General features: G+C 36.3%; 1 protein-coding gene across 1 annotated transcript; it reads left to right on the top strand.

Annotated features, from left to right (window-relative positions):
- Nucleotides 1-12,206: 12,206 nt before the first annotated feature.
- LOC149405448 (dof zinc finger protein DOF1.8-like) lies at nucleotides 12,207-14,040 on the top strand. Its single transcript, XM_089601473.1, has 2 exons — nucleotides 12,207-12,417; nucleotides 12,737-14,040. Exons 1-2 carry the CDS (start codon nucleotides 12,394-12,396, stop codon nucleotides 13,532-13,534), a joined length of 822 nt encoding a protein of 273 aa, XP_089457599.1. The 5' UTR covers nucleotides 12,207-12,393; the 3' UTR covers nucleotides 13,535-14,040.
- The last annotated feature ends 13,556 nt before the right edge of the window (nucleotides 14,041-27,596 follow it).

The following is a 27,596-nucleotide window of genomic DNA, read 5'->3' as shown; positions in this document are numbered from 1 at the left end:
GCCAAAACTTTTGGAAGAAAAGTCCCGGGAGACCGTCCCGCCCCGGCGCCTTTAGAGCCCCGATGTCGAAAACCGCCCCTTTGACTTCCTCGTTAGTGAACTTTTCGGCAAGAAGCTCATTCATCTCCCTCGTAACCGTGGGCCGCAAACAGCTCGTCACTATATCAATGTCTCTCGGAGAGGGCTGTGAGGAGGAGAAAATATCCGAGAAATAGCTAGAAATCGTACCTTCAACCACCTTTAGGTCTTCGGTCCAATTGTCGTTGGAGTCAAACAGCCCGGATATGAAATTTTTCTTCCTCCTAAGGCTAGCTTTCCGGTGGAAGAAGCTAGTATTCCGGTCCCCGCTCCGGAGCCAAGCCACTTTGCTCCGTTGGCGCCAATACTTGTCTTCCTTCTCGCAAAGGGCATTTAGAGTCATCTCTTCCTTTCTTATCGCCTCCGAGTCGAACGTTGAGGTCGAGGAGTTAAGGGTTTCTAGGGCTCTCTTATGCTTGGCAATCTCCGTCTTCAAATAAGAGAATTTGTTCTTCCCCCAAGAAGAAAGAGAGCTGGTACATTCCTTCACGGCTCGCCTATACCCCGATCTCCAAGTCTTCTCGATGATCTCTTCACACTCTTGCTCCTCGCACCAAGCCTCTTCAAAGAAAAATCTCTTATATCTCCGCCGAGGACCTTGCGATGATCCCGGACTCTCCCCCTCGGGCGCCAAGAGGAGGGGTTGGTGGTCGGAGCCCCAGAAATCGAGATGGGTAACCTTGGCACGGGGAAAAGCCTCCAGCCAATCCCCATTCGCTACACACTTATCGAGTCTCTCGACTGTGGCCTCCGCCGACTTCTTACTCCTCCAAGTGAACGGGTCCCCGGAATAGCCCACGTCTTCAAGATTACACTCGTCAAGCGCGCATCTAAAGGCTCTCAAAGACCCTGCCTCCTTCGGGGTCCCCCCTTGTTTTTCGAAATTATAGACTATTTCGTTGAAATCTCCTCCACAAAGCCATGGCCCCTGAGACAAGCCATGCACTTTCCGGAGGAGTTCCCACGTAAAACGATGCTGAGAAGGGTTCGGATTCCCGTAAACCCCCATAAACCGCCATCCCTTCGCATTAGTTTCCATACATCTTGCTTCAATGTGAAATCTAGAAAAAGAGTCAATACAAATGTCTTTGTCTTCTTTCCAGTAGAGCACCAACCCACCGCTCATGCCCACCCGGTCCACCGCAAAACATCCCCCGAATCCCAAAGAGAAACGCAATCTCTCCACATAAAGCTTTGAAGATTTTGTTTCCGACAAGAAAATGAAATCCGGGTTATGGACTTTGATGTGATCCCGGAGGGCATTCATCGTCCCAGGGCCTTTCAGCCCTTGGACGTTCCAAATCAAACCTATCATTGCGCCCGGTCGCCCATCTCCGAGGAGGGCGCCGATATCCTGGGAATAGAGCAATCGGTCTCATCTCCACGGGTCGGAGAACAAACCAGATTGGTTACGGGGACCGCAGCTGCTGCACCTTCAGAAAGACCTACGTCGCCAATCGCGTCGTGAGTGGGGGGGAGCAGGTAGAGCAGCCGGTGTTTCCTCCTGGGGAGGGAGGGAAGTAGCGTGGCAACCTCGTTTCCTCGACTTATAGGCAGTTCGGGTCGGTGTGTGGACCAGCGAAGCTCCCTTCCTCTGGGAAACATTTCTTTTTTTTAAATAACCTTAGCATTTCTGTGACCGTCGCCAAAAAAGGACTTCTGCAGATGGGCCGAGAAAGCAAGGACTTCACCCTTTGAGGGATAGGAATAGGATGGGCCCAGCCAGCCCGGGCCCATTATTCTCAGCCCGAGAAGGAGAGATGGGAGATTTAGGTGTGCCTAGAGGGCCTGTTCCCATAAGATCCGGCCCAAGGCCCAACTTGGAGCCCTTAGCATAAACCCTACTCTCTCTCATCTGTATCTCATTTGTACTCGTGCCTCCCAAAAGAGATAAGGACATATTACCCTTTCCTACCTTCAGGCGGTCCAGCTCCTCAGTATCAGCCGAAGTGGCAAAAGTAGGACGTGACTCGCCGACACCACCAGGAAGAGGAGCCCCAGGCACACAGGTTCCCAGGTCTGATCCGGAGCACTTCTCGGTGGTTGACTTCAGTGGGCGTGCATCCCGAGGTGTACTTTTTGCAGATGCTCCAACGTCTCTCTCGTACCCAGACTCTCTCTCCTCGGCCTGGGCTAACGGCGGTGAGGTTTTCCGGCCGCCATTCGTGAAGCAAGACGCGGTTTGCGAGAGATGGTGGATCCAATCGCCATACAAAGGCACTGCCGGAAATCCAGATTTTTCCAAGCGCGCCTCCTTCCTCCGGGGACAGTCACCTTGGCTATGGCCGAGGACACCACAGGTAAAGCAAAAGATTCCCAGATTCTCAAACTTTGCTTGGATCCACAGGGGAGGGAGGTTCGGTCTTTCCAGGAAAAAACCCGGAAAAAAAGGCTTGGTGACCAGGACATTCACTCGGAGGCAGAGAGACGATGCAAACCGAGTTCCGGCCTTCACCCGATAATCCAAGGCCTCCCCAAACAAACTGGCTAACTTCAAAGCGCTCTGGGTGTGTATCATTGCCGGGGGTAAACCAATGAGATGAACCCAAAACGGGCATTTAAGAAAACTCAATTCTTCCAAACTGAGATTCTCTGGCCAAGGTTGGATAAGGAGGTGCGTCCCCTTCACCGTCCAGGGGAAATTAGCGAGTATGTGATCTCGATCTTTCTGCAAACGAAAAGTAAAGCGAAACAGCCCTGGTTTAACCTCTGTTAATGACCAAGCTGCCGTTGTTTTCCAGACCCTGTTCAATACCGCCACCAAGGTACTTTTCCATGTCGGTCAGTCAGTAAGGAGCTTCCCCAAGAGGATGTGATCAGTCTCAGGCGTCGGGTGGGTATCCGGAGTTTCTTCAGGAGCCAGGTCAAAAGCCGAGAAAGTGGTGATGGTGTGGGCCAGCTCCCCCAAATCGTCGCTGTCAATACCAGAGCTCATATCGTAAAGAGCGTGAGGATCCTAAAAAGAGGATACAGGGGCAAAACACACCCCAGGGACCACAGGAATCCCACTTGAGGCCGATAAAACCAAGGAGCTCGGCATATTAGGAAGAGTCACCGGCGTTCGAGATCAAGTTGTCAGACGGACCCTCATGTACGGAGAGCATTCTTTTGGGGAGAGAGTCTTTCAAGTATTTTAAGGCCAACTCTTTTCCTTTCTCATTTTTAATATGTATAAAATACTATTCTTCTCATCAATTGTTCTAGTAGGAATATGCGAACCACAATCTCACATTAGATGATGTGTAAAATTATGACTAGACTAATTAAATTAGGGGTCTTTTTTCTTTTGTTTGTTGTCATCATTAGACACTCCTTGTTTCACAATGCATCATATTCTATAATCGGAGCAAAGACATACTACAAATTGAAACTCAATTAATATATAATAGTCATATTACATGTACAATATTATTGGAAAGTAAACTTTCATTTCAAGTTCAACTATCAAATAATGAAGAAAATAGCATAATTTTTGTTAATTTAATTTATTGCGATGATTAATTTTATTTGCTTTAAAAAGTTATTAAATGCCAGCATGAAGCTCAGGAAAAAGAAGTTCAACCAAGAATGATTTTCATAATTTTTTGTTAATTTAATTTATTCAAATGGTTAATTTGATTTACTTTTGAACATATTCGGGAATGAAAAGTTTGGGCTATACTTTTAATATTAAAATAGTTAAGCTATAATTTTAGGATAAATTACACTATTGCCCCCTCAACTATGACGTTGATAACGTTTCACCCCCTGAATTATGAAATCTTACACGACAGACCTTAAAATCCTACATTGTAACAAACATCTCCTTCTGTCAGATTTTATTAATGGTTGTCAAGTGTTTAAAGGGTAAATCGGTAATTGTACAATTAAAAAATTATTACTTTTATTTATTTTGTGCCTCGTTACTCTTTTCTCCACATTGAAACCCCTAAATCCCCAAATCTACTTGACGGTGTGAAATCATTAAAGGTAAAGAAGTATTTTTTTTCTTCATTAATTTTTTTAGTTTTTTTATTATTATTATTCTGGTTATATATAAATAATCAAATGTTTTTATTAGTATCTCTATGTTTTCATGATATACACAAACATATGTATACATATGCACAAACACATACAATTTTTTTTTGATAAAAATCGGTAAATCCACACAAACACACATACACATATTCTTTCCAAAAAAGACTAGCGTTTAGCTGTTAGCATATGTGACTCACACATCTCTATGTCTCTCTCTATCTTTCCAATCTACAACTCACCCAAACAAAAAAGAAAGAAAATTATGAATCCATCATCAACTTTTAGCAAATCCAATCCATCTCCATTGTCGACCAAGAAAAACTAGAAAGATGAAGAAATTCAAAATTTGACAGCGACGTAACTAAGCATAAAGAATTTGGGGGCGAGAATTGACGACGGAAGCAACATCGATATTGGCGAGGCCTTCCAAATCTATTCCCTCGCCGTTGGTGAAGAGAACAACGGGATTTATAATCGATTTTTGGTAGCAAAGACGATGGCGTTTTTTTTTTTTTGGCAGCGGGAACTTGGAGACAGCGAGTTCGAGTATGGAGGAGGAAAGAAACTTGGGTTCACCGTGGTCGTCACTATAGAGAAAGAGAGAATTTAAAGCTCTATTGAAGAAACTGATTGATGATAATGAGGCTGATGGATTGAGGACCGAACAAATGAAAAAATATGAGGGATTTGATGGGAAAAATTTGGGGATTTTGATTCAGTCCTGTATAAACGAAGGAATAAATATATAACAACACATTTTTTTTTTGTTTTTAACAAGTATAAATAAGGGTATTAATGTAATGTCACTCATATACCAATTCACGTGCTGGAAACGTGACCAAAGTAACGACTTCCGTTAATAAAACCTGACAGAAGGAGATGTTTGTTACAATGTAGGATTTTAAGATTTGTCGTGTAAGATTTCATAATTCAGGGGGTGAAACGTTATCAACGTCATAGTTGAGGGGGCAATAGTGTAATTTATCCATAATTTTATTCATATGTGACTATTGAACAATTTCATACAGTTTTATTATGTTTATGATTCAGCCATTAGTAAGTTTAACACTATTGTTCGCATCATAAAATAACTATTTTTCTAATTTGGAATTGTAAGAGTTATTTTTCAGTGCAAATAAAATAGTATTTTCTTTCAAGTTTTAATTTCTAGTTTGGGCTTTGCAATTAGGGTCTTATTAGTTTCTTTAGGTCTAATTATGCTCGAGTTTTGGTTTCTCTAGATATATAATCTTATAAACATAATAAAATCGATATATAGTCATTTTTTCGTTAATTGTGAGTATTTACGTAAATATCAAAGTTTATATAATACACAAAAATGTATATATATATATATATATATAATGCTAGAATTATCCACGTGACACATCATTTGGATAGGTATTTATTTATAATTAGCGAAAAATTAGCTATTTATAAGTAATTTACAAACTTTCACTGAGCATCTCCAATAGGAACCATCATTTTGAGGATCCTTAAATCTCCATATGAGAGTTTAAAGGCTCTCAACTCCAATGGGGACCCTCAAATTTATCCCTAAAAATTTATCTTTATTGCATATTAAACCTTAATATTTAATAATATTGAATATTGTTATACCTCCATAAATAAAAATAAAACATGCACAATATAAAGTGACATTATAATAAAACATAAATAAAAAGATGAAATTACATACGAATAATAATATAACATAATTTTAAAATATATTTATCATTATGCACCAAAAAATAAAATATTATATTAAATTTTGGAAAATGGGGTAATTTTTAACAATTTATATAAAGAATAAGACTATTAAATAATTTAACAATAATTTTTTAAGATTGAAATAGTGCTCCCTCAAATACCTCAAATATGAGGGTGCACTATTGAAACTCCCACAATGAGAATTTAGAGTTCTCCATTAAAGGTCCAAAAATCCTTAAAATGAAAGTTTGAGGGTTTCCATTGAAAATACTCATAAATTTGTTGTTTAAACTTTAAATGTATAGCGATGTAGATGTGTCTTTAGTGTTCTTGTTGTATGAAGCATTTTCGGAACCATCATATGTAATATGAAAAAGAGTCAACTTAGTAGTTGAGGTACTTAATTAAGATTTTTCTAAAATTGATCTGTAATTCTCCATAAGCACTATGAATAGGAATCTATATTAGCAATATGAATGAGAATCTATTCCATCCATTTTTCTAACTAAGCTATATATATATATTTCCTCGGCAAAACACTACTTATATGTCGTTAACATCCTTAATAATCATATAGAGACGACAAAATAAAAGTAATTTGATCTATAGAGACGACAAAATGTCCTCGTTAGTGTAGTTCTATGTGTACCATACTACTATAGTGACGATTGAGACCACACTAACGATATCAATTTTTGTCTACTCCTATTGATTATTGTGTATATACCTATTTTGGCCTAACGATGTCCTATTCTATGACAATGACGAAGTCAGTTGCAGGATTTTTGCGTAAAATTTGTTCCAAATATTAACTTAGGTGTATCAATAGTCATGAGTATTCTTAACTTGGGGCTAGTGACTCGACTATGTTTAACTTAGGTGTAAGAAATAAAAAATAGTCAGATGGAAAGTTTATATTTAATCTTAAATAGTCAAATGAGTATTCTCCTAAATAGTTTTCAGCTTCCCCTTATGTATATTTACAAACGGCTATCGATTTTATGCTTCGAGTTTTTTAGTGTAGGAAGTATTTCGACATTGAGCGTCTATGATTGTCTTTTCGCTAGATTGGGAACAAATGGTGTGACCGATTTCTACAGAGATGGAGTTTGTAGTTTTGATTTGCAGTGATCTCATTATTTTGATTCTTTGTTAAACTCTCAAAAGAGTGTTTGAGTTGAGGTAAGTGTTAAAAATAGGGTAATTTAGCAAAATAGCCAACTTAAACGTTGAGAATTGCTAAATAGCCAAGGTTTGGTAAATAGTAAGTAAATAGCCATTTTTATATATTTACAAACGTAAATATCAAGTAAATAGCCACTGCCATATTGAGCCACGTCATCATTTATGGCTATTTACTTAATATTTACCAAACCTTGGCTATTTAGCAATATCAAACGTTTAAGTTGGCTATTTTTCTAATTTTTTGTTAAAAATATTGTCCACGTAAGATGATTATAGTAAATTCCGACTTCTAATTAATAAATCAGTTGATATTTTTATTATTTAATTAGAAGTGTTATTTCAATTCTTAGTAATAACATTTGTAAATGAAGTGTTATTAATCAGTTGATATTTTATGAAGTAACTCGATTAGATGTTTCTATTTCAGTATGAAACATCTACTCTGGTTGGAACGCTATTAGACTTGATCGGTGATTAATGTATCTAGACTTCTAGGTCATATTCTCGGGCTATTTGATTCGTTCGTTCATACTAATCAAGACTTAAATATTCATTTTTAGGGGATTCAAAGTATGATCACCTCTGAATGGAATTTACACATGCGGAATCTAAGTATCCTGAAAGAGAGCTAATGTGTACCAATGAATCAAATGTCGCCGGATTTCCAGGAATTTCGGCTGGAAATTCCATTTCGGTGGGTCAACGGCCGACGAAGAGCAAGTTTTTCGTTTCGTCGTCGTTTTTCGCCGAATATCGTCGTTTTTCGTTTTTTCTCGTTTTTTCGCCGAAATGTCGTTTGTTAAATAAGAAAAATTTGAGTGAGTCTTGGGATTCGAACTCAGGAGCTCTGATTCATACGTCCAGACGTTTACCACCACACCAGACAACATCTTAGTTTATATTATGCAGATTAATATATAATATGTATCTCATATATATTAGAGATATATATAAACATTTATATATTAGAGATATATATACATATGTATATAAACATTTATATAATTATATATATATATTGGTATAAATACGTTGAAATTAATATTAATGAGAGTTTTTGATATTATGTTTGTGTAAAAATAATTAAATATTAAAAATTATAATGTATAGTTAGTATAAATTTTAAAATTTGATACAACTATATATATATTTGATATAAATATAATTACAAATTATAGAGAGATATAAATATGTATATACATATTTATACAATTATATTTATATATGTATTTGATATAAATAATTAAATATAATTACGTTGAGCGATTGAATTTAATAAATGTATTTGACATTATATTTGTGCAAAATAAATTAAATATTAAATATTATAAAATATAGTTAAAAATTGAATACATATATATATATATATATATATATAAATAACATATTATGCAACATTTTTTCCGTTCGGTTTTCCATCGGCACGTCGATTCTCCATGGAAAACGGCATTTGAAAACGGTAATTCACTTGTCCTTTTTCACATTTTTTCCGTTCGATTTTCCATCGGCATGACTATTTTCCGTAAATCAGGAGCCTCGAAACGGCAACGAAAACGGCATTTTTTTCCTTGATGTGTACACTTTCATAATATGATTAGCGGTTGAATTATTCACCGAGGAATCAATGGTATTCATCTAGTACTATATCATACTTAATGATCATTTTTTACAGGTTTTGTTGCTTTTTTATTTCTATCATTTTTGTGTATGCAATTTTTTTTTTTTTTGTCTTCTTTCCATTATAGAGATTTGTAGACAGTCACCCATCTTTTTTTAAAAAAATAAAATAAAATAAATATTGAATATGGTTGCCTCAATTTTTTTAGTGGTAAGCATATATGCATCATTTCATGTTTGTTAATAATCCTTTTTCGTGTAAAATTTTGTGTCAATAAATGGCATTACTAAGAGAAAAATATGAAAGAGGTATAAAGATCTATCATTCTCAAAGTAATGGCAAATAATGTCATTTTTACTCTGTTTTTTAGCGGCCTACATATATGCCACATTTCAAGTTTGTTTGCAAAACAATGTCCCCCTTATTAATGTAAATTATATGTAAATATAGAGCATTACTAGGAGAAAGAAATGAAATAGACTATCAGTCTAAAAATATATAGGGGTAATTAGTGTCATTTTTTATTCTATTTTATACTATTTTGTACTTTCTGTCATTTGCATACATAATGTCGTTTTTCAACTTCTTTGCAACATGAATCATATCATTTAAAATTTGTAATGCGAAGCTCATCCATATTTTGCAAACAATCATACATTCAATAATACTTTCAAATTAACTTTTTTTACAATCATAAATTTAACCATTTTCCAAATAAATGATAAACGTATCTTTCAGTCATTTCAATTAAAATCACCAATTATGAATATGTGATCAACAGACCTTTTCTTATTGTAAATGAGATTCTTTGGTCAAAATTACTCTTACGATCATTTTAGACATAAAAATCCATATTTTTTTTTTAATCTCTCAATCTAAATTCTGTAACTTGTTTTGAACTCATTCACTTATTTTATAAAATTAAAAATTCAAAAACCTGCATATATAAAAATGATTTCTTCAAAAAATCATTTTTCTGTCCATAAATATTTTTCTCATTTTTCTAACTTTTAAACCATTTTAAATTGGTTATACCTAACGTCATAAAAAGTGACATTTCAATCCTTTCCTTAAACACAGATAATGAAAAAGAGGAAAATTAGTCAAAAGTTGAATAAATGTGGCCACAAAACTCTAAAACCTCTCACCAAAACCAGCAGTATCTCTTTCTGATCGAAAACTATGGGGATTCTATATGTATTCTTTTATTTTCCTATGAAACTCACCTTTGTAACCAAATTGCGTTGCACTTTTACTCAGCTTGGACCACATTTGCTGCGAGCATATATATAAACATGCATAGGTTATTTTTGCATAAAAAAGATATCATATAAAAAATCTGTACTATATCTGAGCTAAAGTCGCTTTTACATGTTCCTGAAGAAGCATGCATACAATTCTGGGTCCGAATTAATTGCATCACTGTTAGGAAAAAGGTACTCAAATCGGTAACAAGGCAACAAGAAACAGCCAAAAACACTATCTCTAAGGTAAATGAAAACTACGTATCTTAGGTATGTTTTTCTTCCTTTTTAGGGTTTTGGAAAGATAGTTCATTTATAAAAATCCAGTCCCTTTCTATCCCAAAAATCAAAGTTTGGATTTTCAATTTTCAGTATAATCTCTTTCCCTATAATAAAAGACTCCGATGATTTTGACCAATGGAAGATTTTCGACCTACAAAAAAATGTAATTTTATTTATTGTTTTTTTTCTTCATGTTTTACTTTCTGTTTTGAATATGTTTCAATAGTTTAGACTTATAAGATTTGACTTTTATACCGCTCGATCTTTAATCTCAGTGATTTTGAATTTTTCTTCAAATCTGAATCTCTAATCTAAGATGTGAATTTATTCTTTGGATGCGGATTTTAGTCAGATAAAAACCCTAAAAACACAATATGCAATAGGCAAAGACCGATGTTTTCGTTCATAATTCGTATAGTAATCTGATAATGACTGGTTTCCTTCACAGATGGGTAACTCATAAGTTATTTTGTTGTATTTATCATTGTTTGTGATCCACATTATATTTTTTTCTTATAAAAGTTTTTGAATTTCTTTTGTGATAATTTTATAATTTAAGTTTTTGGATTTTATCAATATATTCTCTTAAGGAGTCTTTTATAAAATAAAAATAAAAAAAGATAGTTCATTTATGACCTGTGTTTCGCAAAAGTTAACAAATGTGACAGTAAACAAGGTATTATTATCACTAAATATAATAATAATAAAATATCATATTATTTACTTAATAGTTGTTGCGAAACAAATTGCAATAATATTTTAATAAAATAGCATTTTTGTATCCATGGCATTGGTCTGATTTTTTCAACGATCGAGGACCATAAAAATTGATTGACATATAAAAAAACAAAAACAAAAAACAAAAAAAATTATTCATTCTTACTTTTGTGGTGATTCAAATTCATCTTTACATTTGGAGGCGTGGGTGTTTAATTATCGACTGCACTAGTCATTTGTAGTACCACATATCGAATAGTCATATGTAATAGTAAAGATGAATGTTTTAACTGGTAAAAAAATTTCCAATCGCAATCAATTTAAATTAATCAGAATATTTGACAATCTGATTAATTTAAATGGTGACCCAGTTAACCATATTTCAATTTTTTTTCCCTATATAGCGTATTTTTTTTGGACTACCGGTTTAACCTGTGACCAGCATATTACGCATTTTTTCTTTTATGCATTAGTAAAGATGAATTTAAAAAAGTTAAAACATTTACCTTTTTATATGTTGTTTAAATAAAGGTCCAATAGATATATAGTTTTATTTATAATTTTTTTTTGCCATTTAGTCAATTTTTAATAAGTTTTTGGTAAATAATCGCATGATCAAATATTTACACACGTAAATTGACCGAAATACATTATTAAAACATTGGTTATTTATCTAAAACTTACAAAACATTAATTATTTATCTAAAATTTACAAAACGTTAGCTTTTAATATGCGGTTTTAGTTGGTTAGTTTGCTAATTATCTGTTTAAATAAATGTAGTTAAATTTAAAATTGGAAATTAAAAAATATATAATTTAACATCACAAGAAACCGAAAATCTCATAAACAAGGAATAACATGGAAGTATTAAACAAAGAATAAGAAGAAAAACGTTGCATTTCAAAACTAATCAAACATATAAAATTACATATATTAAAGGGTTAAGTTGAAGTCCATTTAAGGATTCTTGTCAAATAAAATACATACATTTTTAAAAAATCAACAAAAGTCTAGGTTTTTCCATTTACTAATTTTTTTTTATGAGCCAGTGTTAAAGAAGAAGTAGATTTTTCCTGATTTGAAAAAAAGAAAAGAAAAAAAAAAGATCATTTTTACTGATTTGAAAATTATCGTCTCCTGAAAAGCTTTACGCTCCTTTTAAGTTTATTTTCATTCATTTTATTTATGAAAATAGTGAAATTAAGAGGATATTGGAAATCGACATGTATCTAACACTCTTCCGTATTAAATTACTAAATTTTACAGACAAATATTCCACTTAGTATGTTTTAAACTATTAAATACTTATCATGAACATGTTACTATGCGCTCTCTCTCTCTCTCACTCTCTCTCTCTCTCTCTCTCTCTCTCTCTCTCTCTCTCATAAAGCAACCACTAGAACGTCCACGCAAACCCTTTTCTCAAAACATTCTTTTCCCTGCAACTTTAGAAAGATCACAAGCTCTCTCTCTCTCTCTCTCTCTGTCTCTCTCTCTCTCTTCAAAACTCAAAGTTCTTTCTCGTTCAGATTTCCGCCATGGACACAGCTCAATGGCCACAGGTTTCTTTCAAATCCTCGCTACTATTGACTAAGCTATTCTTTTCCTTTTTTTTTTTCTTGGCTTAGATCTATCAGGCTTTTAATTTTACCCACTTATCTTGTCATATCATATCATCTCATCTCATGTCCTTTTTGTTTGATCTCTTCTTTCCGCAAAAAAGAAAGAAAAAAAAAATCAATATTCAATTTTCATACATAATTCACTAGTAGGGCACAGCTTTTGCTTCTTCCTTCTTTATCTTTATCTTTTTTCCTTAATTCAAAAAGAAAAAAAAATTAAAAACAAATAATAATTTCTTTTCTAATTGTTATAACATAGGAGATTGTGGTGAAGCCAATAGAAGAGATCATAGTCCCAAACAACAACAACAGCAACAATAACTACAAGAACAAGAGTGATGATCAAGATCAGAAAAAAACAGGTCAAGAACAAGAAGCCCTAAAGTGTCCAAGGTGTAACTCAGGCAACACAAAGTTCTGTTACTACAACAATTACAGCCTCACTCAGCCCAGATTCTTCTGCAAGGCTTGTAGAAGGTACTGGACTCAAGGTGGGTCCCTCAGAAACATCCCTGTCGGTGGTGCCTCAAGGAAGATCAACAAGATCAGATCATCACAATCATCATCAAAGATGATCAACAATATCAATAGACTTCCTGATCTGGTCCAAGGCCAAGATCTCAACTTGGCTCTCACTCGCGCCGATGCGAAGGTAATCGGTGGTAATAATAATAATAATAACAGTAATTCGTTTGGGATGATTCTCAATAGTTCCTTCGTTCATCCTCACCCATTGGCTGCTAGTACTACTACTACTAGTAGTGGTGGTTGTGCTTCGTTTGGGTTCTCTCTGATTGATAACACTCAAGATCAAGATTTCAAGCCGAGTTTGGACTTTTCTCTTGATGGGATTGGAAGTGGTGTTCAAGAGAGTGGTGGTGGAGGAAATATTAATACAAATAATGGGAGGCTTTTGTTTCCCTTTGAAGACTATTTGAAGGGCTCAAATGGGATTGTTTTAGAGTCTAATAATAATAATAATAGTAATATCAAAGATCAGGAAGACTTTCCAGCAACTGGGTATTGGACTGGAATGTTGGGTGGTGGATCATGGTAATAATTTTAATTTATTATTTTCTCTTCATCAGTACTATTATTGGTTGTAATTGTGGGTTGGGTTTTTTTTTTTTTTGGTTCATGGTAAGGGTATAAGTATAACTAACAGATCATAGGATTATTTTCAATACATGGGTATCTTTGTATCTCTTGCATTTCTTCAATTCCCTTTTTATTCATCTTCCATATTAATTAGTTTTATTATTTAATTTAGTTTACGTACATTTTGAAGCTCATTTTAGATTTAGCTTCATGAGAGAGAAAGGTTGACTCTTGATTTGATCAGATTGAAACCTTTGAGACAATTAAGAGCTGTATCTTATATTATTGTTTCCCTTGTACGAATCACTAGAGTGAAAGAAGTACGTAGCAATTGAATATTTGGTCCTATTTTGTGCCCTTGTTTGGCTTTGGTTAAAGAATAAAATGTACTTACTAGAATGTTTAAATTTGTTTCTAATTATTGTATATGGTCAATTTATGAATGAACTTTACTATTGTGTGTATATGGCTAAAGCATTATAGCTAAACCCATTACCTTATGACCTAGAATTGTCTATTATAATAAGTGCTTTGACCGTAACTTTCTTCCTCAATACAGCAAAGCTCAAAATGAAAGCATAGCTCTCTCTCTCTCTCTCTCTCTCTCTCTCTCTCTCTCTCTCCACATGACTTGCAAGAAAAGGAAATGTTCAAACAAAAATAAAACTATAAAGTGAACATTTTTATATGTCTGCCACTTAAACTTGCCGCAACGAAAAGCTCTCATCTTCCACTGACTTTTGTGTACTCAAATACAGCTTCGGAGACTCGCAACGTCCCATTTCCATGATCTCTCTCTCTCTCTCTCTCTCTCTCTCTCTGACAAATCCTCATTTCTTCGGTCATCTGTTGGGTCCCACGAACATTCCCCTCGGCAAGTGTGCGAAAGAATAATACAACGCACTAAGTTGATCCATACAGATCTTCACCTCCCCCACATACATATTATATAGTTTATATACACATATTATAGGTAGGGATTTTGTATGTATTATATGTGTTATTTGTTTCTTCATATCTATGTAACGGAAAACCATAACCATGATTCAATTTGAGCAAACACAACCGGAATTTAGTTCTAATCCGCCTAAACATAGCATCGGAATTATGTTTGTGAAGTGACGGAGCTAGAAAAGCCCATCAGGGGGGGCTAATTTGAAGAAAAAAAAAATCAGGGGAGTTTGATTGTAAAAAATTTATAAAAATTGGGCCAAAAATATAAATTTTTAAGGGAAAAAATGTAATTTTTTTTTAAAATGGGCAAAAAGTGCAAAAAAAAAAATTTTGAAGGGGGGCTTAAACCACTGCTGGCCTATACTTGGCTCCGTCACTGTTTGTGATAACATCGTAATTTTGTGCTCCATTCTAAAAAAAAAATTATTTTAATAGTTTTTGTTAATATAACGTGGGAATCACACTCTTAATATGGTTATACGTGTAAATATTCCATTTGTAAGTTATAACTGAAGTTATCAAGCCAAGCCCATTAAAGTTCAAGCCCAAAATGACATTAATTAACAAAATAGAAATTGCCACAAGTAGGAGTAAATTATTAGATTTGGACACATTACTATCTTTTTTGAAAAATGGCACATCTAGGAGTAGGTATTTGAATTTGATGTGTACAATTACAAATATGCCCTTATCCCCAATTTGTTTCCCTCTATATAAACGTTTGTTATCCCGCGACTGTTCATTTTCCTCTTCATTTCTTTCTCCACCGATTCAACGTAACCAAGGAAACCGCCGCCGAGTCCTTCACATTCATCGTCACCTCCCTCTCCTTTTTCCTGTTTCTCCCACGATCTCTGGTTTATCCCCTTTTTCCTGTTTCTCTCCCACGATCTCTGCTTTATCCCCAAATCGCAAACCCCCAAATCGCGAAATCCCCAAATCGCGAACCTAAGTTCAAGCAGTCGCGAACCCAAATCGCGAACCAAGTTCAACCACCATTGTCCTTGTTCGAAACCCATACCATTTGCAGAATACCCAAAATGACGAAAAGAGATTACCCAAAAATGAAGAAAAGAAAACTGGTAGAAGGCGATGGAAACTCCCAAAAAAACCAAAAATCCAAACTTCCCGATCAAACGCCACCGCGGCGGAGTGTTAGGGTCGCTTCGTCGCCGATGAAGAAAACGACGGAGAAGAAAACTGAGGCGGAGTCATCTAGGTCAAAGAAAAAGAGTCCAGCAAATAGAACCCCAAATTCAAAGCGTCGGAGAGCGAGCGACGGTGAGGAGTCCGATTCCTACTGTGACGTTAATCAGAGGCAGGAAAACCTGATTCAGGTGTGTTGAGGTCATTTTTGCGAAACTTATAGGGGTGCATGTTTGGATCGGTTGTAGAGATGTTGAAATTTGTTTGTATAGGATAATTTACTCGTAATTCCGGTGAGTGAGTTTAGGTAGTTTTTTCAAAACTTGTTTGGGTGCATGTTTGGATTGGTTGTAATGATGTTGGAATTTGATTGTGACTAGAAGTTTGATTTCGAAGACCCATGGATGGAGACCATTTTTTGTGACGTTACTGTTTTTTTTGTTAAATGTAACTAATTGTTACTGGTTTTTATGTATATATTTATAGGGTTGGACTAGATACGTGACAGATGATTCTGTGGGGCAGTTCAACTTCAACTTCCACGGGAACGTCATGTCTTTCGTTGAAGAAGCTGCCATGTCGAAACAGGAATCAGACCTGTTTAGAGAGTCCTGCTTTGGCCATTTTTTGGAGATGCCCTCGATAACCCGCTCGTCTAAGATCCTCAGTAACCTTATGATGAGGACGGGTTACTTTGACGGACTTCCCAAAGCAGAAGATAGATTACATATAGAGATTGGTGGCGTCCCTAGGGAGTTCACCAGGGAAGATTTCAGTCTTATCACAGGTCTCCGAGTAGATGAGTCGTACAAGGCGACGGAGTACGACCAGGTTGCACCAGGGGGTCTATATGTTGAAACCTTCAAGCAAGGGGCACTTGCCACTCGGGGCAACATTGCAGCACTCATCAAGGACAGCACGGACTGGAATGACGTTGAGAAGCGAGTCCGGTTTCTTCTTCTCCACTTCCTCTACAATGTGCTTCTCCCGGGCCAACGAACAGTTGCCATGAAGAACAAATCATACATAAAGATGGTTGATGATCCGGCTACATTCAACGGATTCCCCTGGGGAAATGTTGTATGGGATCACTTCATGCTGACCGTGAGGAGTTTTGTGAAGAAAGCTGCCAGCCCAAGTAGCCCATCCAAAACCAAAAAGGTTCATTTCGAGGCCTTCCTGCTACCTTTGCAGGTATGGGCGTACGAGTGTATACCCAAATTGGAGTCTTTGGGTTTATGCACAGTATTTAAAGACGATGCTAGACCGTTGATTCTGCGATGGTCTTCTTCCGCCAGAGTATCCGAATCTGCATTGCAGTCCATTCGGTTACAAGAGGTACCAAAATTTACATTTCAAGAGGTACCATAGTTTATGCACAGATCCTAAGAAGTGTTTATAATGTTTTCCAGGTTGAGTTTAGAGCCATTGGGAGTGACATCGTACAACCCCCCTCTCAGCCCGACTCAACCATTAGTCGCAGTCGAAAGAAATTGAAAACATTTGCGGAGAATGAAAACTCTTGTGCTGATCATGAGGTAATTTAGTGACATGATCATTAGTGACTTGTATGTAACTACGTTATAGATTTTAGTGACATGTATGTCACTAAATTATACATTTTAGTGACATACATGTAACTACGTTATAGATTTCAGTGACATGTATGTCACTACGTTATAGATTTTAGTGACATGTATGTCACTAAATTATACATTTTAGTGACTTGTATGTAACTAAGTTATAGATTTTAGTGACATGTTTGTATCTAAGTTATAGATTTTAGTGGATGTTTGTATCTAATTTACAGATTGTAGTGACGTGTATGTAACTAATTTATAATATTAGTGACTTGTATCTATTTTAGTTACAGATTTTAGTGAGTTGTATGTATCTAATTTACAGATTGTAGTGACGTGTATGTAACTAATTTATTATATTAGTGACTTGTTTCTATTTTAGTTACAGATTTTAGTGAGTTGTATGTATCTAATTTACAGATTGTAGTGACGTGTATGTAACTAATTTATTATATTAGTGACTTGTTTCTATTGTAGTTACAGATTTTAGTGAGTTGTATGTATCTAATTTACAGATTGTAGTGACGTGTATGTAACTAAATCACATTGTTAATGACGTTGTTTCAGGATAGATTAGCCAATCTGGAGAAAGAGTTCAGTAACATGCATACTGATTTCATTGATCTTCATCGAGAGATCAAAAGGATATCAGAGGACATGAAGTTTGTCCTGGATACGCTGACCACCTTCTCGGCACAAAAGGCTGCGAAGGAAAAGCTTATGGAGGACCAGGCAGAGAAGCTGTCAGAGGAGAGACGGAAACGTGACCATGAGGAAGAGAAAGAGAAAGAAGAGCAACAACAACAGAGAGAAGAGAAAGAAGAGCAAGAAGAAAATGAACAACCAAAAGAGAAAGATGGGAAAGAAGAGCAACAAGAAGCGAGAGAAGAGAAAGAAGAGCAAGAAGAAAAGGAACAACCAAAAGAGAAAGATGGGAAAGAAAAGATAGCATTAGAGAAAGAGAAAGGAGAAGAAGAAACAGAGAAAGATAACCAAAATGGAAAGAGGGAAGAAGATGATAATGAGGAGGAGTTGGTTACGAAGTGCAAAGAAGATTCAGTCCAAAAAAAAGACGACGACGAAGAGGACAAAAAAGGAGGGAACCACAACGACACCCGCAAGACACACAACGATGAGGGATTGTGCAAGACAGAAGAAGATAAAACAACTGATAGTGAGTGTCCTGGTGGTGGTGGGGGAGGTAAAGGTGGCGTTGAAGCGTCTGACTCAGACGACAACGACAGTGATGGCATATCGGCCACACTAGGACCTCTTCGCTCTCCTCAACCATATTCTTATGGAGGGGTTGAGTCTTATGCCATGTCGGGATCTGAATGTAATTTCACTGTACCCGAAAGATCTCAAACAGTGGATGGAGAGGCATCTGAGGTGACCACTGACCAGGTGATTTCCCTTTGTGAATCACCGGAAAGACAATCACGTGTAAGGCGGGCGCCAATACATTTTACGCCAACAGTAGAGCCGAAGATCTACTCAAAGTTCACAAGAGGGCGGCCCAAACCTTTAAAGCATCCACTGGCGGACCCATTCGCGCCCCCGAACGATGGCGATGTGCCAGTAATGCAGGAGTGGGTGTTGAAGGGATTAAAGAAGTTAGTCCCATTTGTTTAATTTGTTGTTTGAGGATGATTGAATGGTGGTTATTAATTTTTGTTTTGATGAACAGGGTTATTGATGTTGACGATGAGCTTATGTACACCAAATTGGAAGAAGAACTATGGCCAAGGGTGTTTGATTTTCGTGTAGAGGTCATTTCACAGAAGACCTGGTTCTACAAGATTTGGACACCGGCAGCTTGGCTCAGTGGTTCCGTAAGTTTCATGTGGATAACTAATTTAGTGGCGTCCTAATAACTAAGTACTCATAATTTAGTTACGTACGTATAACTAATTACGATAATTTAGTTACTATGGAGAACTGATTAGTTACATGTTGATAACTAATAACTAGAATTTAGTTACTATGGACAACTAGTTACTCTAATTTAGTTACGTCCGAATTACTAATGAATATAATTTAGTTACATGTTGATAACTAATGACTATAATTTAGTAACTATGGATAAATAATTACTCTAACATAGATACGTATGAATAATTAATTACATTGTTTTTGTTACTTATGTTAATTTGCAGCACTTAAATGTGGCTTTCTACTACCTGAGGAAAAAAGCAAAACTGGTGACGCATAGGTACACTACTGCGGACAGTCACTTTTGTCAGCTAGTGGAAAAAACATACAAAGAGTGGGATGAATTGAAAGATAAAGATAATTACGATTGGACTGGACGACACGCCTTGGTTGAGCAAATTCTGGCTGAGAGACCCCGGAATAGAGCAGAAAGGCCGTGGGTGAAAGCCGGGACTATATATGTTCCCGTCCATGTCAAAGGCAACCATTGGGTCCTTGCGGTGATTTCCATCCCTGAGAGGTCTGTCACTGTTTACGACTCGTTGCTCACCGGAAGATATGCTGTCATCGATCACATGGCAGAGCTGATTCCAATCATACTCTGTAAACGAGTTTGGGATATTCGCACAGATGAATATCATAGCTCACTGCCTTTCGACGTAGTGTACGCGTCTTTCATGCCACAACAACGTAACGGGTAATGAAAGAAACATATTATACCATTGATGTGATCATGAGTTACTTGAATCTAACAACACTACTTTGGTGACTTTTTTTGTAGTGGTGACTGCGGCATGTTCACCATCAAAGCTGCAGAATTTCTTGTACATTACTCTCCATTGGCCAATCTGAAACAAGACGACATGATAATGTTTAGACAGAAGCTGTGTATCGACTTGTATAAGCACGGGGCACTTAAAAACGCAAGTCCGAATGTTAATTCGGACTCGGAAAATTATATATAGGGTTCATATTTGGAGACAAGTATGTATGTGTTATTTAAGATTAGACGTTGTATTTTGGGACAAGTATTTTGTAATTATGTAACTAAAACGTAATATGAGTTCAGAATAGTTCCTCATATGTAACTAAAACATAATATTAGTTATATATTATCAAATTCTATCTGTTAATTAGTTACGCACATGCAACTAAAATCCATATTGTAGTTACTCATTTGTAACTAAATCATAATAGTAGTTATGTATACGTAACTACAGTCTAGAAATTAGAGTTTAGTAGTTTCTTATATATAACTAATTCATAAAATTAGTTACATATAACTATGAAGCCTCTCCCAGGCCCAAGACGTTTATAGTCTCTCAGGCCCAAGAAGCCCCAAAAAAGCCCCCAAAAAACGTTATATATACATATGTTATGATTAGTACACAAAAAACCCTAGGAATAAGTACTTTTAGAATTCAGAATGGAAGGAAAGCCTGACACGACCAAAGCGACTCCGAACGTAATCATAATACGCGATGAAGCTTCTTCATCGGGTTCTACAAAAAGAAGGCTCAAGTATGGGGCAGACCTAACAGAAGCTGAATACAATGAATATTTGGAGAATAGAGGATGTGAGGATAATAGTCCCATATTGGTTGCTCCGTCCGTGATGGAAGAACTATTCGGCCAGAATTGGGAGGAATTTTTGAAAGCCAATGGAGCTATGGCGGAAGTCCCAAACACTAGAGGCAAGGTTTCTGCGCCAACCTCGGAAGCGGAGAAGAAGGACTGATAATAGTTCAACTTATTTTGTTATTCTAGTTCTTCGGATTTCTAATTGTACTTCCTACTTTTCCTAATAATAGTTCCTTGTTTTTAACGATCGAGTGTAGTTACCGATTTGTAACAAAATGATCGACTGTAGTTACCTGTTTGTAACAAACTGATCGATTATAGTTACCTGTTTGTAACAAACTGATCGATTATAGTTATATGTACGTAACTAAATGATCGATTCGTAACTGATAGGGAAAACCATTCCCAATCGGATAATGACGACGACAATAAATGCAGATTTAAGAATTATGGTTGAGTGCCTTTAATAACAAATGCAGCTTTCAAACCTGATACCTTTATATTGTTGACTATATTAAATAGCATTCAATGCTTCGTAGAATTATGGTTGAGGGAATTTATAGTTAGCCCTACACCATAATGTTTACATTTGCATTTATTGCCGTCAACAACATTTAGTTACCTGTTTGTAACGACTTATCGATGTTAGTTACCTGTTTGTAACTAAATTATCGATTATAGTTATACGTACGTAACTAATAGTTACCTGTTTGTAACTAAATTATCGATTATAGTTATACGTACGTAACTAAATGATCGATTCGTAACTGATAGGGAAAACCATTCCCAATCGGATAATGACGACGACAATAAATGCAGATTTAAGAATTATGGCTGAGTGCCTTTAATAACAAATGCAGCTTTCAAACCTGATACTAAATAGCATTCAATGCTTCTTAGAATTATGGTTGATGGCATTTAATAACGATAATGGAAGCTTTCAAACCTGATACATTTATATTGTTGACTATATTAAATAGCATTCAATGCTTCGTAGAATTATGGTTGAGGGAATTTATAGTTAGCCCTACACCATAATGTTTACATTTGCATTTATTGCCGTCAACAACATTTAGTTAGCTGTTTGTAACGACTTATCGATGTTAGTTACCTGTTTGTAACTAAATTAGCCATTATAGTTATACGTACGTAACAAATAGTTACCTGTTTGTAACTAAATTATCGATTATAGTTATACGTACGTAACTAATAGTTACCTGTTTGTAACTAAATTATCGATTATAGTTATACGTACGTAACAAATAGTTACCTGTTTGTAACTACATTATCGATTTCAGTTATATGTACGTAACTAAATGATCGATTATAAATAGTATTCAGTGCTTCATATAGTAATGTTGGATTTAATTTTAAGCTACATTTATTGTAAAATTCAAAGTCACATACACCATAAAACTGAAATTAAAAGTTCATAACAAATTTATTATTGCATTTCGTTCAACGAAATTGGACTACGACAAGTTGCCCGATTGTGTCCTACTCCTCCGCATCGAGAACATTTTCGACAACCATTGGTATTACCTTCGCCTTGAGATGGTATTCTTCTCTTTTTCGGTCTGCCAGCCTGACGTGCGTACGTTGAGGGTGGTTTGACTATGATCTGTTTCACGTTGTCGGGAATCAACCATGATTCAACGTTGCCGTGTGGATGGATTACACCTGTATAAGAAGATTTCCAATACTCTGTAGTGTAAAACAAAGAAATGTAGTCCTCAACAACATAGTTCCGAAAGCGGCAACATGCGATCCCGTGAGGACATATAAAGTTGTCTACTTGAAACATTCGACACGTGCATGTCTTATTCGTCAAATTTACAGCCCATGACTGACCATCCCTGTCAATGACCTCGAACTCGTACACCGACGACGGTCGTACCTTCACAATCACAATTAAACTGTTTTAGTTCCATATGACTATTATATTTTAGTTCCTTTTAAGAAACTAAAACACATATATAAGTTACGTATTGGTAACTAAATACCAGACCAACTTATATAACTAAAACACTTTTATAAGTTACGTATTGGTAACTAAAACACGTATATATTAGTTACTTATTACCTGCATTCCACACGCTTGCCCGATGTACCCGATAAGCTTTGCATTCGAATCCACAGAGAGAGCAGTCATGGTACCAAGAGCTTTCTCTCTTCTTTCGTAAAACCATTTTGTCATCCTCTCCCTCAAAAAATCAAAAATCTTCGCGATCGGGAACTCCCGAGCTTTGAGAAGCACGGAGTTCAAAGATTCGGCATTGTTGGAGGTCATGATGGAGTACCTTTTTTCGGTGAAATGTGCCCGAGCCCACTTCTCATGGCCTACCTCCTTCTCAAGGTAGGTTCGGATTCCCTCATCTTCTTCATCAAGCATACCCATAAACCTTTCCCACTCGACGTGAGTGTACGCCTTGGCGGCACCGGAAAATTTCCATGCCGCTTCTTTCGTCAAACCTTTGAATTTATTCCTCACATTTTTCAGTAGATGGTACATGCAATACCCGTGATCGGATTCTCTAAATACCTTTCCAACAGCCTGAAGTATTCCTTTGTTCCTATCTGACACAATCACTTGGTGTTGTCTCTCCCCAATTGCTTTTTTTAACTGTGTTAAGAAGTAAACCCACGACTCCGTAGACTCTGAATCACCAACACCAAAGGCGAGTGGAAAAATCTGTTCGTTTGCATCCATCCCGCAGGCGGAAAACAGTGTGCCTTTGTAGTAATTCGTCAGAAAAGTTCCGTCGATGATAATTACGGGACGAAGGTATTTCCATCCTCTTTTCCACGCGCTAAGGGACATAAAGAAGTATCTAAAACGACGAGAACGTACAGTAGTCACAAGGTCGAATGAAGAACCTGGATTGGCCATCTCCATCACGTACCTCAATGTAGGCAACCTTGCGAACGATCCATCCTCAGTCCCATATAACGATTCTAAAGCTTTCTCTCTAGCCCTCCATGCTTTTTTATAATTCAATTGTACTCCGTAATCCTGCTCCATGTGCGCCATGATGTCTTTGGGCCTACATGGTGATAATGTTGGATCAACGAGTCTGTGTTTCACAACCTCCCCAACCAAATACATGGTCGCCTGAGGATGTTGTCCTTGCCTGTATTGTGCAGCACAAGTGTGCGCAGGGTCGAACCTACAAACATCAGGCACAATAACAAGTTATATGCATGTAAACTGACGACAGCTTGGAAAGATTTACACTACTCTAATTGTTTTTGTAGTATTACCTCCTTATATGGAATAATAGTGTTTTCCTCAGTCTAACTGCACGCACGGTCCACTTACAAGAGTCATCACGACAAACCACGTGGAGATACTGTGTAGTAGACGTTCTAACCTTGAACGTAAAATGATTGTTGATTGCATACATGCTCAAATGTTTTTGCAACGCGGTTTTGTTAGCATACAATCCTCCTTTACATACCCTTATGGGAGAATGTATGTCCATCACGTCCAAGAGCGTGGAATCCGATGATGGAACTGTTGTCGCTCCTTGAGAAGGCGAAGGACTGCTCGGTTCGCCTGGGACTGGAGAAGGGGGCTGGCTCGGTTCACCAGCGGCTGGAGGAGGGGGCTGGCTCGGTTCACCAGCGGCTGGAGGAGGGGGCTGGCTCGGTTCACCGGCGGCAGGAGAAGGGGGCTGGCTCGTTTCACCGGCAGCTGGAGGAGGATCACTCTCACTACTGTCAGATGGTTCACCGGCTGGCAGAGGAGACTCACGTTTCATCACAGGCGGTAAGAGACCTGCTCCTGGAAAACCACTCTCTCCGGTATTCGGAGTCGAACCAACATGCGCAGAAGAAGTCTTCAATGACTCAATCTCCAAAACCAGAGACATTATTGATGTATTCGGTTTCTCTTTCCGAATATGTAAATAACATGCCAAACTAATGTCGGAGTCAATTACTATTGGTTTTACCGCCCCTTCTGTTTCATATTTCACACTAACAACCTTATGACTGTTTTGATTTAACTTTCCCCCGGAACACGTGAACAGAACTTTTGTCAAATCTTCATACTTGGTCGTCGGCGGTATGAGAGCTGCATACGAAACACCGGCCTGGTAATAATCATCTCTTAGCCACTCACCGCTATGCTTGACGTACGTGAATATATCTCCTTTCATAGCCGCTGCAAAATTATTAGTTACAGAGAATTACACTCATTTCATAACAGTGTGGCGTGTTAGTTATGTGTACGTAACTACACAAGAAAACTACCGGAATTAGTTACAGAAACATAACTAAACAAAAAAAACATACATTTCTCAGTGATTTCCCTGTAACTAAACTCAGTAATGTTTAATCTGGGTTCCGGATTTTTTTTAATCAACAATATATGAGACTAACCTGTATTGAATTGATTGATGCAGATCTGGGCACGAAATTTACAGGGATCCGGCGAAGATCTTTGGTATGAACACCAACCCGGTCATCGGATGGACTTGACGATGATCGGTGATCGGAAAATTTCTTCACGGCGGTTTAGTTCAAACACCTCGGCAACAAAGGTGGGACAACCGAAGATGATGACGAGGCAGAAACTGGGATGGGAAACGGCGGTTTTTTTTTGGGTTAGCAGAAGAGAGCCGAAGATGATGACGAAGATGGCTGGGTTCGGTTGAGAGCTGGGTTCGGTGGGTTCGGTTGAGAGCTGGGTTCGGTTGAAGGCAGAAGAGAAAAGGGATAGGGGTTAGGTATATAGGGTGGTACTGAAGTAATTACGGATTTAAATGGAGGTTAAAATGGGTAATTTTTTCTCCTCTCTCAGTTGACCATATTTATCTCTCCTTTGACTTCTCCTAAATGTGCCATTTTTCAAAAAAAGTAGTTATGTGTCCAACCACCATAATTTACTCCTAGTTATGTCAATAGCCCTTAACAAAAACGTGAAGGTAATTAACAAAATCACACTCATAGAAAATTTTTGTTTGGATGCTTCATTGTTCAAGATGGAAAGGAGTTATGACATCATTTTGCCTTGATAGCAAGCAATAAGACAACATTGGCATATGTAGATACATTTTTTTGCATTGTAAATTCACAACATTTCAAACAATAAGACAACACTTATTGCAATTGGATTTGCACTTACTGTGGTGATGCACAATTTTTTTTTAATTTGAAATGCAAATGATTCACAGTTTTGAGAAGCGTAAATTCACAGTTTTGTGACGTGTAATCAGCTTTGTAAAGAAGTTAATTAAGTAATCCAACGCTTTGCGAAGCTGCAACTGTTGTGAGCGTTGTGAAGCTCACTGTCACGCAAGTTTTCGGTCCATCTTCACATGTCAATACTAAACATACAATTTTAATATAGTGGATCAAATATGGTATTTAATTGATTTTAGAAAAAAAATTTACGATGTACATTTGTATATATTTTAGGTCTCTTTTTCAGTATATATATGTAACTCGTGACTTGTATGTCTTATAGTATTTTGAAGGTAGTTATTATGATTGCATTGTATATGAGATCATTATTTATTTGTTTGAATAAATTATTTTAAAATTAAAATTGTGAGTATCAATAAAAAAAAATAATAATAAGAAATGACTAATCATTTATTAGTAGAGCTAAACCTTGTAGTGTAGTCATAACGAAGATATAATTAAGTAAAGACTATAGTGTAATCGTAACGAAGATATAATTAAGTAACGACTACAGTTAAAAAATTGTAGTCTAATAGAATTTTAACTAGATAAGACTACGTTTTTCAATAAATTAGACTACAACGAAAAAATGTAGTCTATTATATTGAAAATATACTATGGTAAGAAAGACTACACTATAAAGATTGTAGTCTTTTTTAAATCACTACGGTTTTTAGTAGTGAATATTACAATAAAAAAAAATTGATGATATCATTGAGTATTTAACATAATACATGCCAATTTATTCCAGTGTGTAAATATGTTGGTTTTGAGAAACAGATCACACTTCTCCACCATGTTTTGCATTTTTTTTTCCCATATATTGTTTATCTATATGCTTTAATTTAAGGCTCGTTGATTTTGTATAGTTTCTCCTTTTACATGATTAAAACAGATGAGCATTTTTTTAGCTCTCTATTACTATAATCAAATAGTAGGACCGGTTTTTTGTACATATATATATATACACACCAAGACTGAATGACTGATACACATTTAGATTGTTGAAACTTTTTACATACATAAATGATCTTTAAGGTTTGCCAAAAGGAAAGGATTGCTGACATTATTGCATATTAGAACAAAAACAAATAATCTGATTCTCTGATAATAGTGTTGGTCTTTGAAATGCTACTTTTATGATATATATATATATATAGTCTTGGAAGATCGCAAATATAATCGTCGACATGCCTTTAGAACTATATAATCTAGAGTTGAGCCTCAATAGGACATGGCATGGACGAGAGAGGATTTGATTGGGCCTCTCAATCTCTGGTTCTCCTATTAATGATGAAAGGTCTCTGAAGAACACACACTTTAGACGATTGTGAAGCTAAATTTTTTAATGATTTCTATTATGAATGTTTTAATTAATTTTTTATATTTTTTTTCTTAGCGACAAATTTATGGTACCAGTAAGGGTGACAATTCGGGTTACGTGTCGTGTCTTATTCGTTTTCATGTATTTTTTGACAGACTCAGACCCGACCCATTTATTAATCGTGTCTAGGAGCAAAACCCAAACACGACCCACTACTTTTTTTGTCAAACACAGACCCAACCCACTAAGACCCATTTATTAATCGTGTTTCAATGGACCATGTAACCCACGAACACACTTAGACCCACAGACCCATT

Source organism: Urtica dioica, chromosome 2, assembly GCF_054948205.1.
Source record: "Urtica dioica subsp. dioica isolate 48M chromosome 2, U.dioica_male_clone48M_v1_H2, whole genome shotgun sequence".
Classification (NCBI taxonomy): domain Eukaryota; kingdom Viridiplantae; phylum Streptophyta; class Magnoliopsida; order Rosales; family Urticaceae; genus Urtica; species Urtica dioica.
Note: the sequence above shows the minus strand (reverse complement) of the source record. Positions and strands in the feature narration are given on the sequence as shown.

Bases quoted from the DNA above. Each gene is read 5' to 3' on its own strand.
- LOC149405448 (XM_089601473.1), top strand. From the start codon at position 12,394: ATGGACACAGCTCAATGGCCACAG. The intron at 12,418-12,736 runs GTTTCTTTCAAA...GTTATAACATAG, and splicing joins ACACAGCTCAATGGCCACAG to GAGATTGTGGTGAAGCCAAT.